The following is an 18,814-nucleotide window of genomic DNA, read 5'->3' on the forward strand; positions in this document are numbered from 1 at the left end:
AGAACTGCTGCTCACTCAATCTTTTCTCTTTTTCAGACCATTATTTGTAAACCCCACATGGTTTAGTGGGAAAATCCCAATAGATTACTGTTAAAGCAGGTATACCTAATGAAATGGCCGGTGAGTGTATATAAATAATAATAATTATTATTATTTTAAGCCCCTTTCAAAACAAAGATCACACATGAGTAAAATAAATAAATAAATAACAAAACAATGAACAATAATGTCCACCAAGTTAAAATCATTAAGGACTCACGTGACATGTGGAAGACAATCAGAGTGAGTAAGCCAGTTTGCGGAGCTGCTTTAAAAAACGGATTGAATAAAATAATAAAAGAGTTTTTCTAAATAAACACCTAACACTGATCATTGAGACCCATTCAAATTTAAAATATATTAGTCTGAATGAAAAAAAAATTAAAAACTGAGAAAAAATGTAGAACATAAATCGGTAATCAATCCCAGAGCCTCGCTCATAACCTATTAATAACGCAGTCCTGTCCACCTGCAGAGCAGCTGCCTGACTCCTGACATGCTACATTAATAGAAAGTTGAACCTGTTTTAGTGCCTTAGAGTTTGTAGCTCTTAGTTCAGAAACTAGTTTAGCTAACTTTGCATGTATTTTCCGCTGGAGCAGAGAGCATCTACGCAGCAAACAGGATTGAGTTGACCTCCTCTGCCCTTTTCTGACACTGTTTCCATCCCCCTTATCTATTTCCACTGATGCAGCTAAGAGCATGTCGTGATTCGACGGGGAAAATTATATCTTGACTCATGGGGGATTTTTAAGTGATGATTGAATTCTTCGAGCTCTACAGGCTCGCACTAATATTAACTAAAACACTGTCACCAATGAATCTTGTGGTTAATTAATTATAGATTGCAGCCTAAACAAATTCTTTGTGTGTGTGTGTGTGTGTGTGTGTGTGTGTGTGTGTGTGTGTGTGTGTGTGTGTGTGTGTGTGTGTGTGTGTTCTGGGTTGTTCATTAAAGTGTCTTGGATTTTGCATTAGTCTGAATCATACAATGTAGCCTGTAACTCATGGTGAAGAGAGCAACATGCCAAAGAGGTACAGTGCTCGGTATGTTTTTTAAGTCCACTGTCAGATGGGCAGAGCGTGTATTTTCTCTCCCTTTTTTTTTTGTTAACTGATGGCAGGTCTCTTTCACTCTCTCTCAGTCGTGTCCCAGTCCTTGGGTTTTTTATTTCCTCAACGGGATCAGTCTATATTCTGCAGTCAAGGTTATGATCTGGATATTAAGCGAACCCAGCTGATTTGCCTCAGGCGACTGTGTACTCCTTAGAGAAGCATGAAGACGGGGCTTCAGGCCACCGTGTTCTGTTTCTATTTCCCTCCCCTAATGTTAGCCTGAGCCTTGTTCTGCTCCAATTGAGATGCATTACGACTGTTCAGAAAATCAGCGCTCCCATCAGCGTTGTCTTGGAAACTGTTGAGCTTATCAAGCCTATATGACCCAAGGACAACTCGTACACCTCAATAGCACCGTCTCTGGTTTTCCTCTTAAGGAAGCTTCAAAAAGGCAGCATGTTTTAGACACTTTTAGAAACAAAATACACCTGGTTGTATATTATGATTTTTAAAAAACAAAACAAAACAAAACTGCTATACAGAGGGTCCACATTTGTCGTTTAACATATTTAGCAGGACAAACTTTGTGTTTATTAGTAACACTCATCATCTCTTTCATTTGCCCTCAGTCACGTACAGTATTATCTCCCTGCCTTCCTCTGAATATTCTTTTATACATATAAACATGAAATCCCTAGAAGGGAGGATCCTCGCTCGCAGTCATAAATTCTAAAGCGAGTGAAGTGCTGGATCCTCTTGCTGAGTTTTTCCAAATGGTTGTGAGAAATAGTGGTTGTGCAATCTCTAAAGGGGGATTAAGCCTGTGGAGAAAAGGAGAGGAGGGGAAGATGAAGAGAGACACAGAGAAGGATGTGAAGGAGGAAATTGTGTTTTTGTAGGGAAGTAGTGATGGCAACCGCTATTGAAAGGAGAAAACATCACTAAGAGAGAAACGGGAGGGAGTGGGGGTGGGGCGGCTGGGAACGAGAGTGCATGATGACCAGGATGGAGGTTTAAAAGAAAGATGGAGGAAGTGCAGTATGCTAATGGCTTAATAAGAACAATGGAGAGTTGTGGGTCTGTTTAACGTCATATGAAACCAGGCTGTTTAAAAGAGACTTCAAAGAGACTAGCACCCAACATAAACTAAACTGACAGACACTCACACAGAGAGGCAGAGCCCAGAGCACCAGGGAGACCGGAGGTGTCCTCTGCCATGCCTGATTAGAAATACAGTGAGTGGAGAGGCATGGCTGAGAGACAGCAGTAAGCAGGAGTGTGTGCGTGCGCATGCTTTTATTTAATGTATCTGTTGCTTGAAGCACTGCTCTCTACATTCGCTGTGATCAAATGGCATCTCCGGAAAGAAGCTGACATCCATCCGACAGCATTTTTGACATGATGCTGTGAACAGGAATATGTAAGTTTTTCTGTGATGGAAAGCTCCGATGTTGGTGTCCTTATTCATATAAGAGCTCTGCTATGTATGTGTTGCACCAGAAACGGTGAAGAGAGAAGTATATCCAAGATTCTCGCTACATTGTGTGGTTTTGTGTTGTTGTTTCATAAAGGTCAAGCAAGGCCGACGCAGTCTAGCAGCTGTCAGTGAAACAGAAAGGACGAAGATTGCAGAGCGAGTACTGAAATTCAGCCTTCCTGCTAGTCCTGGAATTTGAACAAATTTGAGAGGACGGAAAAAAGTGAGATAAACAGTCTGGTAAATTCCTTCAGGATATCCGGGGGAATCTGAATTTTCCAAATCGTTATTTTCCAGGAATCTACTAGGAACAATTTTATAACTGGCATGTTTTGTTTTATGATGGTTTTCAGTCCAAATTGTGACAAAAGACCAAGCTGGGTTTGAGTTTAAAGTGCATTACAGATGTGGTCGGGTCCTGCACTGTGGCTTACAGGAAAAAACAACAGAAGATAACATCAACGGTAAAGCAAATGTGAGAGCTATAAAGAGATACAATAACACATCCTATAGCATGGTGATTTTGTAAGTGCGCTCAGCTTTTTCACCAATATCGCTGCACAAACCTCTAGCACCTCTGCTGTGAACCATAACTAATGTTAGTAATGTGAACATACTGCACAGTTCAACACTCAGTACGGTAGCAGCTTTACAGAACGCAGCAACCCCTGTAGCTCTCCTTCAGTCACGCATGAGTGCAGACTGCCAGATGCCACAATGATCACCTATTAAACATTAGTTTCTTGTATAACTGTATATAAAGATGTTAGGGACAATAGCAAGACTGTATATAAAAGATAGACCTGGAGATGATTTTGAAGTCTTGGGTTTGGCATTTTGCCCATTGTGTCTTTGGCGTTTTGGAGCCAGTTAAAAGAGAATGTAATGAATGATTATGTTATTATGGTAACTAATGCTAGAAAGGTTTTTTGCATCCACACTCACATATGTGTGCTAATTAGTTTTAACATCTTACTATAATACAAAAAATCTGTGCAAACAAATTTGCCACACAGATGCATTGTAGGCCCCTTGACGAGCTTTATCCATATCAGACATCATGGTGTCATTATGTGTCCTAGCAACCACTAGGCTAAAGTGGCCCATTTTTAGCATGCAGACCTTATCTAAGCGACCATCTAAAGTATATCAGTCTGCAGAGAGCATGAACAGGTCAAACTGTACAGTAGTGTGAGTAAAACAAAACTAAAAGATTCTCACACTCTAAATGGTTCTATTTCCCGCTGTCAGAGAAGTGCGGTAAATTTGCTTTAACACCACAAACATGATCTAGAAGTCCAGTTCTGTTACTTGATTAGCTGCAGTCGATTAGCCCGTCAGTAGCCACCAGTAACTAAAGGCAGCCACTGCATTAATTATGACTTAATTAGACCCTAATGGAACATAATTTGTTGGTTATGTAAAGATTCGCTTCCTGTACACATGCTGCCTTTTCAAAGAAAAGTAACGGAGACCAAACATTTTCTTTGTACCAGATTGTAAAGATGTTTATTTCTGGTATAGCTCTGGAGGTTTTAACATCCAAAGAGCTTCACTTCCTGGTTTGAGTATTTGTTTTTTCATCCCAGGTCAGGAAGTTTCCATTTGATGACAATTAAACAGTTTTTATTTGTTATATTACCGGTAATATTTTTCTATCATTCATACAGAAATACGACATTTACATTTTTATTCACATTCACATTTTTTCTGCTGTTTAGTGGCAATATTTAAAACACAGTTATTTTTCTACGTCTTAAAGTAGTCCTTCACAAATATGATAGATTAAACAGTAATGATATACACAAAACGTATTTGTCTGAAGTGTGTTTTATGTATAAATATCTATGATTTACACATCTATGTTAAGCTCTATGTTACTAGCTTACAATATCCCACTTACTATATCCTCACAAGAGAGTTTCCCTGAACTTGCTTTTCCCCTACAGATATTTAAAACAGATGTTTAATGTTTATTTTAAAATGTTTTTATTTCTTATTTTAAAAAAAATCTTGTAATTAATATTTATTTTGTGTGTCTGATGTTATCTAACGGAGCTGCAGAAGTGATGGTCAGGAAATGTTTCTAAAGGCTGATATGAGGTGGTTTGCAATAAGTGCTTTGTTTTCTTTTATACCTTACTCAAACTGAAACTGGTCGAGTGGCTAAGTGGGAACGTATAAACTGATGTAACATGTTACATTTTAACCTTGTCAAAAGTTGGTGGTGGTGCAGCAGTTCAATAGATTTCATTGGATGTTTTTTTCTCTCCCCAGGGGGTGAGAGATCACAGTTAAGCATGTATGTGCTGGTGGATGGATGCCCTGCACCAATTTTTTTTTCTTTCGCGTGTGAACCTGAGAGATAAAATCTTGCAAAGTTACAAAACGCTGTGAAGTAGAAGACAAGCTGACAAGACCTTTTTAAATTTACGCCTCCAGTTGAGTCAGCTTTTAATCCGAGAACAGTAATTTGCCCAACTCTGCTGGAGAGTACATTAGTGATGATTATTGATAAGATTTCATCAATACCAGTGTCATTATTGATTCTGCTAATAGGCCTTATTCTTTATCTATTTGCTTATCTATTCTTTATCAATTTTCTGTGTGAGGAAAAGGCCCACAAATGTTTTATTATTTGAAACAGAAGCAGGATAAAAACGGCTTTCATGTGTGCACTGCTCTGAGTCTGATGCCATAATTTCTTACTCTGGAGCTGCATCTGATAGATTAGATATTCTAGTTCTCGAATCCCATCCCTGGACTACATATATGCACATCATATACGGAGAGTACAGCTCTAACCTGAACACTAAAACTACTTGACTCACAGGAACAGAAGTCTGAGGAAAGACAAACAGTTAAATCTTCCCTCTTGTTTTCTGCTGTACACGGCACTTTGTGCTTCCAGAATCCTATCAGGTGGAATTTAGAAACGCTGCTCTGCAGTTCTCTTATTTCCCTGGCTGCTAAGCAAACCTAAACTAAGCTAAGCTAAGCTAGCTGTGCACAAACATCGTTTTTTTCCCTCCCGGGGGCACGAGAGAAATCACCGTGGCCAAATTAATTTTCTCCCTTCTGCTTGTGCTGCTGCAACCTGAGGGATCATTGAGGCAGAGAATCAGCCAAAGAGAAGGGAGATGGTGCTGAAGGAGAGAAGGAAAGGGGAGCAGTGGAATTTTAATGTGGCTGTGTCTTGTCTCTTGCTGCCTGCCAACGAAAAGCAATTACTATCATAGCTCCCCTCTCTGCTGTGTGTGTGTGTGTGTGTCCGTGTGTGTGTGTGTTTGTGCTTACCTTTGAGTGGGTGTCTGACTGCACTTTAGAACACAGGGATTTGGTATGTTAAATGTACAAAGGGTAGATTGGCTCATATCCTGCAGGGTATTTGGGAACACTGATATACTAGATGGTTGTTGTGTAGAACTGGACAGTAGTTAGAGTGTTGTTTAGATATCGTAAAACATTGGTTTTTAAACTTTTTGTGCCCAAAGGGCAAGACAGATTTTCAAGTCACACCTGTATAACAGCCTCTGAGTGTCATCTGAGATGTCATCAGTTCTTTTGATTGCATTTTTTTGCACCACCTGGACCTACCATACAACACCTGTAATATTCTAAAAGAATGTGTCACAAGGTCCTCTGGAATGCAACTTGCCTCCAACACCTTATCAGACACGTTCCCGCAATCCAACAAACAGTTTAGCTTCCTTTGGTTCAAATCCAGCTCTCTTTTTGAAGCGGGCCAAGCGACTCTCAAAAGGGATGTTTGGTTTCCAAGTGCCTCCTTAACTTGCTTGGCATGTCAACCTTAGCCAACTTCTTCTAACAGATGACGCACGCAGGCCAGAGGGCAGGGGGTTGACACAATGAAGCTATAAGATGGCCAGCTTACAGGACACCATCTACATGCAGTTTTCATTTTTCCCTTTTGTTTAGCTGTGGGGTCCTTGGCATTGGTTAGTTGTGGCTAGCTTGCCATAAAAATGAATTCCCCCCCCCCTTGCTGTCAGGTTTTGATGTGTCAAATATTTGTAATATGCACCATCTAGAAACTGTACAAACAGACTTTTCTGGGATTTTGTTTTTTAGTTTATTTTTTAGTGGATAGAATTTGTCAACACACAGGAAATTAAAAATTCATTTGTTTGTCTTTGTGCAGTTGTGTAATGCAATATTTATGTGTGGTTGTCACAAAATCCCAAGGCACACTTGGACTTAGTACACTGATGTTCTTTGGCAGCCCCATTCTGGAACCACTGCCTTTAAAAAACAAAAAACAAAATCGACTCTATAAACAATTATAAACTTTCATTGTTCTTAGATTTATTGCTTTGTTTCTCCAGTAAGACAGGAGTCCGTCATTTTGAGAATCTCACTGAGTGTAGAGACGACCACTTAGAGGGGCCCTGATAAAAAGCTTGACAGATAGGAGACAGGAGTCAGGCAGACTGATGGACAGGTGGAAGTGTTTCCAGCACTCTGAGGCTCAGAGCTGCAGGAAGGCTAAACGCTGAGTGGACTGAGTAGAAAGGTGGGAAAGATATGAGAAGAGTTGCCTCCTCTACCATGCTTTCAAAGAAACCCTCTGATGGTAACTACCCCCCACTTCTCACTCTACATTTTCAGGATGCGGAGGTTCGCCTACTGTAAGGTGGTTTTGGCCACTTCTCTGGTCTGGGTGATGCTGGACATGTTCATTCTGCTCTACTTCAGCGAGTGCAACAAGTGTGATGACAAGAAGCCGAGAGGACTGCCCGGGAGAGACGGTGAGGGTGTATCACCACACAAACCCATACACAGACACATTTTTATGGCACTGTCAAGCATCAAGTTTGAAAAGCTGAATATGTATCCTCTGTAGACACCATGTCCAGACCACGAGATGGGCCTGGTGAAGGAGGGAAACCTGTGGTGATCCCTAAAGAGCAGCAGGAGAAAATGAAGGAAATGTTTAAGATCAACCAGTTCAACCTCATGGCCTCGGAGATGATTGCTCTCAATCGTTCGCTGCCTGACGTCCGCCTAGAAGGGTGAGCTGCCTCTCCCAGCAACAAGTCCTGTGTTTTGTCATGATAATAACAATAATACATCTTTTATTAGTGTTATTGTTTTTAAATGGCATGACCTATACAGTATAGCAAAATTAGGTAAACTTTAGATAGGAGATTTAAAGAAATGTCTAGTAAAAATGTCATATCTTAAAATGGAATAACATACAAAAATAAATGTAGGTTAGAAGCACCTCTGAGTATTCATTAGGAAGTTATTAAACTTTGATACTCGGAGAGCAGAGAGGGTGTGGTGCCCTCAAAGATCTCAAGGGAATTTGAACTTCCTGAAAAACAGTCAGGAGTTCCTAATTCGGTATTCATATTGTATGAAGCAGGGCCTAAATATCCTCTTTGTGTTATGTTGTGTAGTAAGTATAAACATAAATCATTATATGTTAATATTAATAACAGGAAATTGTACATGTCAAATCTATCCAGTGCCACCTAAACATCGCACAGACAGCAGAATGTTTTCCAAAGATGTATGATGTTTGGGTTTTGTTTGGGTTTTTTTGTGGTGTTCACAAAGCTTCCCACAATTCATATTATTATTTTCTTTCCAGTTTCAACCAGCTTCTGTTTTTCCTTTTTGCAAATCATTTGAAAATGGTTTTCATGGAAAAAAAACATTTAAAAGACAAATGTTTTTGGAGAGCTTTCACACTGTGTTAAAACAAACTCTGCTGAGCACCATTTGTGTTGGTTTCAAAACTGCCAGTTGAGCTCTGGTGAGAATCAGTGTGCAGGATTTCATGACAGTAGATACGGTCATGTGAAAAGGAAAGTTTACACACGGCTCTGTGATTAAATGGCTTATAGGACCACCTTTAGTTGTAGTAACTGGAAGTAATCAGTTTTTCTATGACTGTATAGGTTTCTCACATCAGTGTTTAAGAATTATTGCCCACAATGTTGCTTCAGTTCATTGATGTTTGTGAGGGTTTTTTCACAGCTGTCTTAAGGCCCCACCACTGCATTTCAGTCAGGTTGAGGTCTGGACTCTGACTTGATCATTTCAGCACCATGATCCTTTTTTTAATGCTGCTCTATTGTAGATTTGTTGCTGTTTTTGGATCATTGTCCTTTAGCCTGACCCAATTTGGGACAAGTTTTATCTATCACACAGATGTCCTCACATTTAACTCTAGGTTACTCAGTGACTGCAAGGTGCCCAGGTCGGTTAAAGCAAAACAAGCCCAGCTGTGCTGATAGTTGCTGATGTGCTCTGTTTGGTTTTCAACAACATAACGTGACCATTATGGTCAAACATCTCCTCATTTGGTTTGCCTGTTGAAAAGATATTGTTCCAAAACAATTGTGTGGGTTTTTTTCTCTCAGATGCAACTTTGCAAAATTACCATATTTCCCGGACTACAAAGCGCACCTGAATATTAGCCGCACAAGCTAAAATCAGGGGAAAATCCTGTTTTGTACATACATTAGCCGCACCTGACTAAAAGCCGCAGGTGTTTCAATGTTGACTTATCATATGTAAGAGAATATGCACAAAGGGAATTGTCAGGAAAGAGATGGCTGTTTGGAGACACACCCCTTTTTTTAAAATATTTTGAAAAACAAGTTATGGGTACATATTTGCATAACTTTTTAGGTATATGTACAAGTAGCGGTAATTACAAGTAGGAAACATGTACTGTGCTTCATAAATGAGTAACAAATGTAGTACATAACAGTAACCTACAGCACACCAGAAAAATAGATTCAGACTACCTTTTAGGCTCAGGTGCAGCGACACGGCTTTAACAAGAAGAAAAGTCAGTCATTCACCACCATCTTCCTGCGCACTAAAACCACCAAAGTCCTCTTCTCCAGTGTCGGATACGAACAGGCTCAGGATGCCTACGTCATCCACTCTCCGCTTCTCTCCTTCGTTGTCACTTTCAAAACAAAAGAAATCCTCGTTGTCAGTGTCAGAGTCGAACACCCTCAGAAGGGCCGTGGCGGTGTCCTCCTCTTCATCATGCAGCAGTCCAGCCCTTCGAAATCCGTTGGTGATCGTGGATGTTTTCACACTTTTCCACGCTGTCAGAATCCACCGGTGGAGTTGAGCATAACTTGCTTTTCGCAAGTTTATCGCCGCTCGTCATCCACGACTCCCGCTGAACGCATAGCGCTACTTTGAAGTTTGTTTTTCACGCTACTTGTACAGCACTATGTTGCCTGGCGGATGGACATGTGACCAACATACCACTCTTGAACCCCGATACTGTGTGTCTGATCACATGCCCTTCCGCCAGGCAACGTAGTGCCGTACAACAGCGGAACAAACAAAACAAATCGTCTTACGATATGACAAAAATCACGGACAATCCACAGAAAAGCCGCACCTGACTAAAAGCCGCAGGGTTCAAAGCTTGTGCAAAAAGTAGCGGCTTATAGCCCGACAATTACGGTAAGCCATGCTGCAATGTTCCCTTTAAAGAGAAGCAGCTTTCTCCTGGGAACTAAATAAGCCATACTTATTTAGTCTTTTAGTAATTGTGCTGTCATGAACTTTAACATTCAGTATGCTAACTGAGGCCTGGAGAGTCTGAGATGAAACTCTTGGGTTTTTGCCAGTTTCTCTGAGCACTGGCACAGTTTGACCTTGGGGTGAATTGGCTGGGTATCCAGTCCTGGGAACATTGTACACACCTGAATGCTCCAGATCAACAACTCGAGTTGCTCACACTCACACTTGCTGATGATCAGTTAATCAAGTGCACCCATCTGCTATTTACACTCTTAATTCCTATGGAAGCAGTGAGGGTGTACCTAGTTCTTCACAGGATTGCGTGTGAATACCTGTGAAAATGTTCTTTTTGGGACTGCATGTGGTTTTAGAGCGATTCATTCATTCAAGGCTGCTGTTAAATCCAGCTGATGGTAAAGTGCTACCAGAACAGTTTTCATTAGCACATCACACAGGGATTTTTGTCTGATTGCTCACGGTCACAAAGAAGTAAAGCAGAGCCGTGCTTGTGTTTATTATATGTGTTGTAAAACTGCTTGACATAGCCAACCTAACAGTAATTGTGTCTTAATATTGCAATCAGTGAATGAAAGCACCATTCTGAGCACCTTTATTCTGCAAGGTTTCTGTAAAGTCATGAATGAACATGTGGTGACTGTGGGCAGTCATATTTACACAATTGCTGCCCATAAATAAATCCTAAACCCTGTCACAACAGCTAAAGCATCATTTTAGTGATGTAATGTTTTTTTCAACAACACTTTTATAATATAAGTTATGTGTGTAATTCATATATCATGTGAGCAGAATTTCAATGTTGACTGTGTCTGTGTGTGAGTGCAAGCGGTTTTAGGTTGAAGGTTGTTCAGTCTTCAGACAGGCAGACGATGTGCATCCAGCCAACAGCTGAAAAGATATGTCAAGGTTAGCTCAGGGAGGTGGAAAGCAGCCCCCCACCTAGGGCTGAACGATATATCGCATTTGCGATAATATCGCGACATGATCAAGTGGAATTTTCTAACCGCAAAGGCTGCGATTATACTCTGGACATGTCCAAATTCATGGGCTGCATCCTCCTGAGGCCGCATTTGTAGACCGATTACGTCACAGCGACGCGCCGAAGGCTGTCCAAATTACTACCATATCCCAGAATTCATAGCGCGGCCCAGCCAAACTCCAGTTTCCAACAATGGCGGCCGCTACTAAGTTTTAAAATTACTCATACTAATCTTTCAGGGTCACAAAATAAACTTTTAAAATATTTTCAGGCGAGAAAGTAGTTGTGTAAACATCAAATATCTGCTCGGTTTATCAAGATATCCCATATTTGCAAAAGTGCTTCGACGTTTTCAGAGGCGTCTGCTACCCACCAGCTCGACAGCTAGCCGGGAGCTCGAGGGTTACTGATGCGGCCGAGAACGGCACAACTCCCGGCACATCATTTTCAGATCACCGCGGAGTTTCGCTGCTCGGGTTAAACGTAATATATAAGTCACTTAGACAACCTAAAAATGTTATTGTTGGGCTTTTTTCAGTGTTTTGTTTGTTCGTGAGTAAATCGGTTTGGCTGAGATTAAAGTTATTAGATTAGATAAAATAAAACTTTATTAATCCCCCGGGTGGGTTCCTCCTTGGTTTTCACACAGCTGACTAAACGTCAAACAGAAAACTTATTAAACAGAAGTATGAGACAGTCGAGAATTTACGCCAGTGTCTGGTTATATTTTAGATAGCAAGAAGCAGACGGCCGAGTTTATTAAACTCCACCGAGACAGCGGTGACGCTAATCAGAACTAGCCTTCTGATTCAGAAGGCTAGACCGTCCAATTTCACGCCTTTAAACTTTAAAGGCGTGTTTGTGTGTGTGTTTATACAATTGCTATTATGTTTGCACTTTATGTGTAATGTTACTGACTGCAGAGATCAGTAAGATGTGTGTATTTTTTATTTATTAGTTTTATTTATTTAATATTATTTTTTAATTGAATGACTGTCTAGTAGTTCACAGATGTCGAAAAACTGAGTGTGGTAAAGCCACTGATTTTGTTTATGTATATTTCTGCAATCTGCACATTGTACTGACTTTCATTTTAATGTTTACACCAGGGTTCCTTGTCAGCACTTTATGCTCAGATGTTTGTAAGCTAAAAATAAACTATTGTGTATGTTCAAATATACTGTTGTGATTGAAGAAGTTAAATAAAAATGTCAGTCATCAATTCATGCATCACCTCATGTCATCATAACAGAGGTCTGTCTTCCAGGAAAGAACAGTTTAAAATTAATGTAATATAGTATTGGCCATACTATATGATGTATTGCTTGTCTTTGTTTAATAATACAGAAGACAAAGACCTTAAAAAATAATCGCATATCGCATCGCAATCGCAATATTGGGGCAAAAAATCGCAATTAGATTATTTTCCATAATCGTTCAGCCCTACCCCCACCCCACCCCCCGTCTTTTTTTTTTTTTTTTTGCTTCAGTAGAGGAACATGCATCAGAAATGAAGGTTTTTGGAGCGATGGAGAGGAAGACTGACTGAGAGGCGCAACAGTGACAGGAAGGGGCACATGCACAGTAGACAGGCAGGAGAGTAAGAGGACCTTGATCCGTGAAATGGGTTTTAGTCTTTGAGCGAGAGTTGATTACTAGGTGTGTTTTCACTCAGCCTTCCCCCCGTCTATCTGCTTTTCCAATTAGTAGATAAGACGGAGTCAATATCGTGCAAGGGAACGTGTGGCTGCGTGTGTGTAGGAGTGCATGCATTTGTGTCTATTTCACTGCGTATTTGTGTGTGGATCAGCAAGTTTAGGGAAACTGGCTGAATTCATCACAAATGAGGTTGTCATTAGCTGATACTTTAAAGGGGGGAAAAACTCACTTATGGTTTTTTAAGGCCCGAGCACTAACAGTGCGAAGGCCATATTGTAATTAATTTGTTGCATTATTATGTTTCTGTCAAATGAATCTGGGGATTTTACTTTAATAAACTCCTCATAGTTTAATGTAATCATCTTCATATTTGATCAGTCTTGAACTAAAGACTTTGGTCATGCTAAATTGTGAAGCTTTTGACTTTCTTTTGATTGCCGTGTCCGTGATGCAGTGGTGAGTTTTAGTCATTCAGCATTAAATTTTAATGTGTAATTCACACATAAATTGTCCAACTAGCCCCAAGCTTGACGTGATTTATAAGAGTTCATATATGACAGTATTTAACATGTTTTACACTCTGATCGAGGCAGGATCAGCGCATTAAATGTTGACCAGATAACCCTCAAAGAGTTGATGTTACGTTATTATGAGGGCTGTGAGTTTTTATTAAATGGTGGATCCGCTGGTGGCATTCCAGACTTTGATGTGCTGCCACGAGGAGCCAAAATAGTATAACTGAAATAGCTTTTGTTCAGTCTGTTCCAAACTTGACACTTAATAAGATTCAGACATCTATATCCCAATAGTCAATGATATTTTGAGCACCAGCTATTTTACTTTGATGAACTCCTCACAAGTTCACCATTTTCACCTGAAAGGTTCTGCGAGTAAACTTCAAGTCTTCAGTTCAGCTCAGCTTTATTTCCATAGCACCAAATCACAATAGTTACATCAAGGCGCTTAAAGCCTTGATTATGCTTTAGTGTGAAGATTATGGCAGTCCACCCTAGGGCCATGGAAATTCTCCATGAATCACCTTTCGTGCAGTTTATATTTAATGGCTTTTACACGTCAGTGTGGCAAAATGGCTGTTTTGTGCCACCTACAATATTTCAGTGAAGCCACCCCAGCACCATATTTAATCTGCATTTATGTTGTTTTGTCTTAAGATAGACAAAAAGCCTGGAGCTTTGAGCCATACCTTAGGCCCAACAGGAAGTCAGGCATTTTCAATGTAACATGCAGTCTTGGCAGAATTATGACCATTTTCTTGTCTTGGACTTTAACAAACTTGTGCAAGAGATTTAATTTGATGAGCTTTATATTTTGTCAGGTCACTCTAAAGGGCACCATGTAGTCGGCCAAGGAAATGATCTGGATCTTTTTTGTGCAGCAGGCCTTATGACATCCACACGCCCCGGCCGAAGATCGCTACTTTCTGACGTTACGGTCACGCCTGTGTGTGTGTAATTCTATATGTGTCTGGGTGGATTTACAGTATGTGAAAATACTTTTCATGACCACACCTTTCAGAAAAGCTTTTTTTTTTTTGGTGATGACTACATTGTTGTTTTTGTTGTTTTTTGAGAATGCAGACTTTTATTGGTGTGTGTGTGTGTGTAATGTTGCAACAATAATGCTGTTTAATTAAAGCCAGCGCGCACGCCCATGTTTAAATATCCCCACAATTCCCTGCCTGTAACTCATTAGCTTGCTTTGCCGTTGCCAAATGTTGCTCCGCCACCCTGACTGTTCGAGTGCACAGGGCTCCCTACAATTGCTCTTTAAAAAAAAAAATGCTAATACAAATAAACATGTTTGCAACTGGCTGTGTATAGACACACGGTCTTCTTTTTCCTCTGCTACACACCAAAGATCATGCCTTAACTCATGTTTTTTTCATGTGAGCGAGAAATAATGAGCCGCCTTAGAAAAACATTAAAAGACTCAAAGGCTGTCTCTGTTTTTTACAGTGAATCATCTTGTGTGCTCATCGACCTCCCTATTTTCGAGCATACGAACATGCACACCCCAAACACTGAGAATTACTTCGTGTTTTTAACGTGCTCCACGGGCAGCTGCAGGAGAGAATACACTCTTGACCTCCTCTCCTCTGTCGCTCTTGCATTCCTTGAGTCAGAATCAACCGCAGAGAGAGCGAGGAAGCATTCCAGCGCTCAGGATGATCACAAGCAGGAGGGGGAGTTATAAAGATGGAGGAAATCAGATCCTATTCCATTTGGCTCTTGTAAGAGCTGAATTTGTTAGAGGAAGGATGTCGGGCTGCTTTCAGTTTCGTCCTCCAACACTTAGAAAACACTTAGAGTGTGAGACAGTTTTATATCGGGCTTGCATGCAGGTGTCATGGCAGGCTACGATTTTTGCTTGACCTACAGATGTGTGTACAGATGATTCGGTCTGCTCTAACTCTAACCAGGTGACCCACAAACCCATACTTAATATATGTTATTCACAGGGATTTTCGTGGAACATGTTGCTTAATTTTGGTAAACATAAACCTGTAAAGAAATTACTTAAAAAAAGAATATTGTATGTAGTATGAATAGGTAGTCCTCTATGCAGCATTTACTGTAGTCTGTGTAACACTGAAGTAAAGCAGTCAAGGCCAGCAGTAAGGAGTTTTAATGTGACCCCTAAACTGATTTTGATGGTTTTTATAAACTCAAGGCAACCTAAAACATAGTGGAAGAATTTCTGGAAATTCATTTTAAACGTTTATTTGTAGGAGCGGGTATCTGTGCTGCTTTACAGCTAGTGCAATAAAACGTTATGAGCAAATAAAGGCAGCTACAGTGAAGAGACCGTGTTGGAGTAGCTACATCAAGCAAGAAGGCTGACAAGAAGACATCGGAAGGCTGATTTTCATACTGAACTGAAATCAACCTTGAAATTGTCAGATTTATTTAAACGGTGCAAACTTAGTGCCTAAATCCTAAAGCGTCAGACATACAGGCCAGAACTCAGCCGACAAAAGGTCTAATCCAGGGGACTGGATTGCTTTGCGAACTGGAAATTGCAGATGAGAATAACTTTTTATTGTTTTGCACCAGGAAGTATTTTGTCATAAATCATTAGAAATGGATCAAGTCTTGAGGGAGATTGTCTGAACTGTTAATTTAATTGGAGCCAGAGGTCTGAATCATCATCAGTTTTACAGCCTGACAAAGACATTACCTATGGCCTGCCATGCCGCACTGAAGCGGGATGCTTCAGCCAAGGAGCCGTGCCCACACATTATTTTGATTTACGACAGGAGCGTTTCTTTGTAATGACAGTGGACTGACTGAACGTGAATCATCTGTTTTATAGCTGGATGGTTCATTAAGTGTGAGCCTTTTCAAAATATGTTTGGACTTTTTTGCACTAAAAGAAAGGGGCAAATCTGGGGGTGTTTTTTTTAATATATATATATAATTGGGTATTATGCAATGTTTTTACTGAGATCAAAGATCAAACTGCGTATGTGTGAGTAGGGCTGCTCAATTAATCGAATTTTAATCACGATTACGATCTGGGCTTTCAACGATCATTAAAAATGACTGAGCCGATTATTAGCCCCTCCCTCATGCTTTACTCTCGCGCTGCTCCGTGTGGCAAATCAAGCGCACTGCTCTGCATTTCGAACACGCGTCACAACAATTAAGAGGACCCGAGGGAAGCTCGGAAAGCTAAGCAGAAGTTATTTGGAGAGGAGAGTGACTGCCGTTGGTTGAAAAGAAAGGTAAAGAAAAAAAACTTCAGTGGTGTGGAAACATTATGGGTTCGCGGAGTCAGATGTGGATCAAGTAGACACAGTGTGTAAACTTTGCTACAGTGTCGTAGCTGCACCACAGAGCAACACTGCAAAGTTCACATTTTTCATTTATTTCTTATATTGCAAACATTTGCACTGTTATCAGTATTTGCACACTATTTTATATTATTTTTTAAAGTCATTATTCAATACATTGTTATTCTTAACCCTTTAAAGCCGGTCAGAGCAGCATGCTCGTTTTGTATAACTATTTTTAAATCCCTGTAGAACCTGAACCGCTAAGCTAGCACAATAAATTTTTTTCCATATGAAACCAGAGGAGTTACATCTTATGCCATCAGCTTGTCCTCGGTCACGGTTTCCTTCCACATAAAGCTTTGCAAAAATTGCATAAAAAGCGCTTGCAGGAACAAAAACATAATATTCCAGAAACACGCTTTGCCGATCCGATCAGCTGTTCATAACACTTCCCACATTGAAAAAGATGTCAACGCGAACTATCGCAAGTGACGTCATTTTCGCGGAAAATAGTTTTTTTACTTGTAGGCCTTAGAACTCGAATTGCACTGCTGGAAATAGTTTATTTTGATGCACATGCACATTCTTTGCAAATTTGCATCATAGGATTGTTTTTTTGTTTTTCCTGCAGTATATAAAAATTGCTGTATCTCCAAAAATAAAACTATGAAGACACTCAAAATAAATTTCCTGTTGTTGTAAACTATTTTTTGCAACTTTTTTGTATTTAAAGTTTTGAGGGATAAACCTCTTAAATTTCTCCAAGTAGAAATATATGTAAAAAAACAAAACAAAAACGATTTTCAATTTTTTTTTTGTAGTTTATTGCACTTTTTTGCAATTAATGTAGTTACTATGGACTTAATACATACACATTTTAAAAATATGGGCTATAACAGTTGTATTGATGTATAGCAACGTGAAATGCTCCGACAAATGGCACTACAGCATGTAAAAAAAAATAATATAAGCTCTGGCGGACGAAATAAATATCGTCAAATAATCGTGATCTCAATTTCAGTGAAAATAATCATGATTATCATTTTTGCCATAATCGAGCAGCCCTATGTGTGAGGCCCAGCCATGAACAGAAATAAGCTTGACACCTCGCCTAAGGAGTGTATACCTGACGATTTGACCATTTAAAATGAAGTGTTTCTCTGGAAATACTGTGGAGAGATATTTAAAAAGATGTGACTGTCTTCACTGTGCTAATATTTGTCGTCTTGTGCCTGTTGTCCTGTGTTAGACAACTGCATCCTTCACTGTCTCTCAGTAAGAGAGTTTGATGTGTGCACTCAACACTGCAACGAAAATGACTCGCACTCTAATTAATATCACTAATCAAGTGTGATCATGCTGACCCACTAATTCTGTCTTTCTCGGTCTAAATCTGGGGATTTACGCTCGGATACTCGTTTATTATTCACTCTCAGTTTTCTTTGAAGTTGATTACGATGATTTTTCACAAGAAGCAAAATAATGATCTGAGTGATTTTAGGACTGTCTAATGTGGTTTAGTTGATTTTTTTTTTTAACTCTTATATAAAGTCGATGTAGCTGCAGCTCTCACAGTCGCACAGAGCCCGGATTGTTATGTGTCTCCTAGGATTTTTCTTTTTCCTTTCTTTGTTCGGTCTCTGCAAGTTCATGTTTGTCTGTTTAAAATCAAGTCTGCGTTTTCACTTACTGCCTGTATTGTTGCCTTTTTTGAAGCCTTGTCTGCTTTTAGTTTTTGATGCATCTCGCACACCTTTTCTTTTTGCTCCTTTGTATTTTTTGTTGTTTCTGCTTCATGTTGTATGTTCAGCTGTTTCATCATTTGTGCTGTGCAGTTATGCCCTCTTGAATGAGCTTGCCTTGTGCTAAGCAACTTTGTATCATTCTACACACAAAGCATTTGGTGACATTGAAGCTTTTTGAAATTTAGAACTAATTAAAATAAGCAGACTGTAGATTAATAACTAATTTAAAATATAATTCAATCTCTGAAATAATGCCGTCTGTTTTATAGATACAAATTGTTATACATTGTATCAACCTTTTTCTAACCAGTTCCAAACTTTTTGGCCCAAAGTCTTTTAGAATACTGTAAATAAATGATGTACCAAGCTACTCTGACATCGTTCATTAGTTTTTCTTACTTCTGTTTTGGGTTGAGCGTTCTACTCTGAGCACCTCCCGAACAGACACCAGACACCATTTGAGCTCGTTTCTGCCTCTTCTGTCGGGAGTCTCATTCTCTCAGTCACTACCCACTGCCTGT

At 39.8% G+C, this 18,814-nt stretch overlaps 1 protein-coding gene across 4 annotated transcripts in view; it reads left to right on the top strand.

Moving 5' to 3' along the window:
- galnt1 (UDP-N-acetyl-alpha-D-galactosamine:polypeptide N-acetylgalactosaminyltransferase 1) overlaps positions 1-18,814 on the top strand; it is a 57,661-nt gene that overhangs the window by 25,164 nt on the left and 13,683 nt on the right. For 3 of the 4 annotated variants that reach the window (XM_085473718.1, XM_085473719.1, XM_085473721.1), the window contains exons 3-4: positions 7,202-7,341; positions 7,437-7,605. In XM_085473718.1, the coding sequence (XP_085329844.1) occupies positions 7,203-7,341; positions 7,437-7,605 (308 nt within the window). In that variant the 5' untranslated portion in view covers position 7,202. Of the gene's footprint in view, positions 1-7,038; positions 7,107-7,201; positions 7,342-7,436; positions 7,606-18,814 lie in introns of those variants that run through there. The other variant, XM_085473720.1, reaches the window with a different exon arrangement.

The sequence above is a fragment of the Copadichromis virginalis genome, linkage group LG11, assembly GCF_057382275.1.
Source record: "Copadichromis virginalis isolate Kocher_CV1m ecotype Utaka linkage group LG11, C_Virginalis_male_GT1.1, whole genome shotgun sequence".
Lineage (NCBI taxonomy): Eukaryota > Metazoa > Chordata > Actinopteri > Cichliformes > Cichlidae > Copadichromis > Copadichromis virginalis.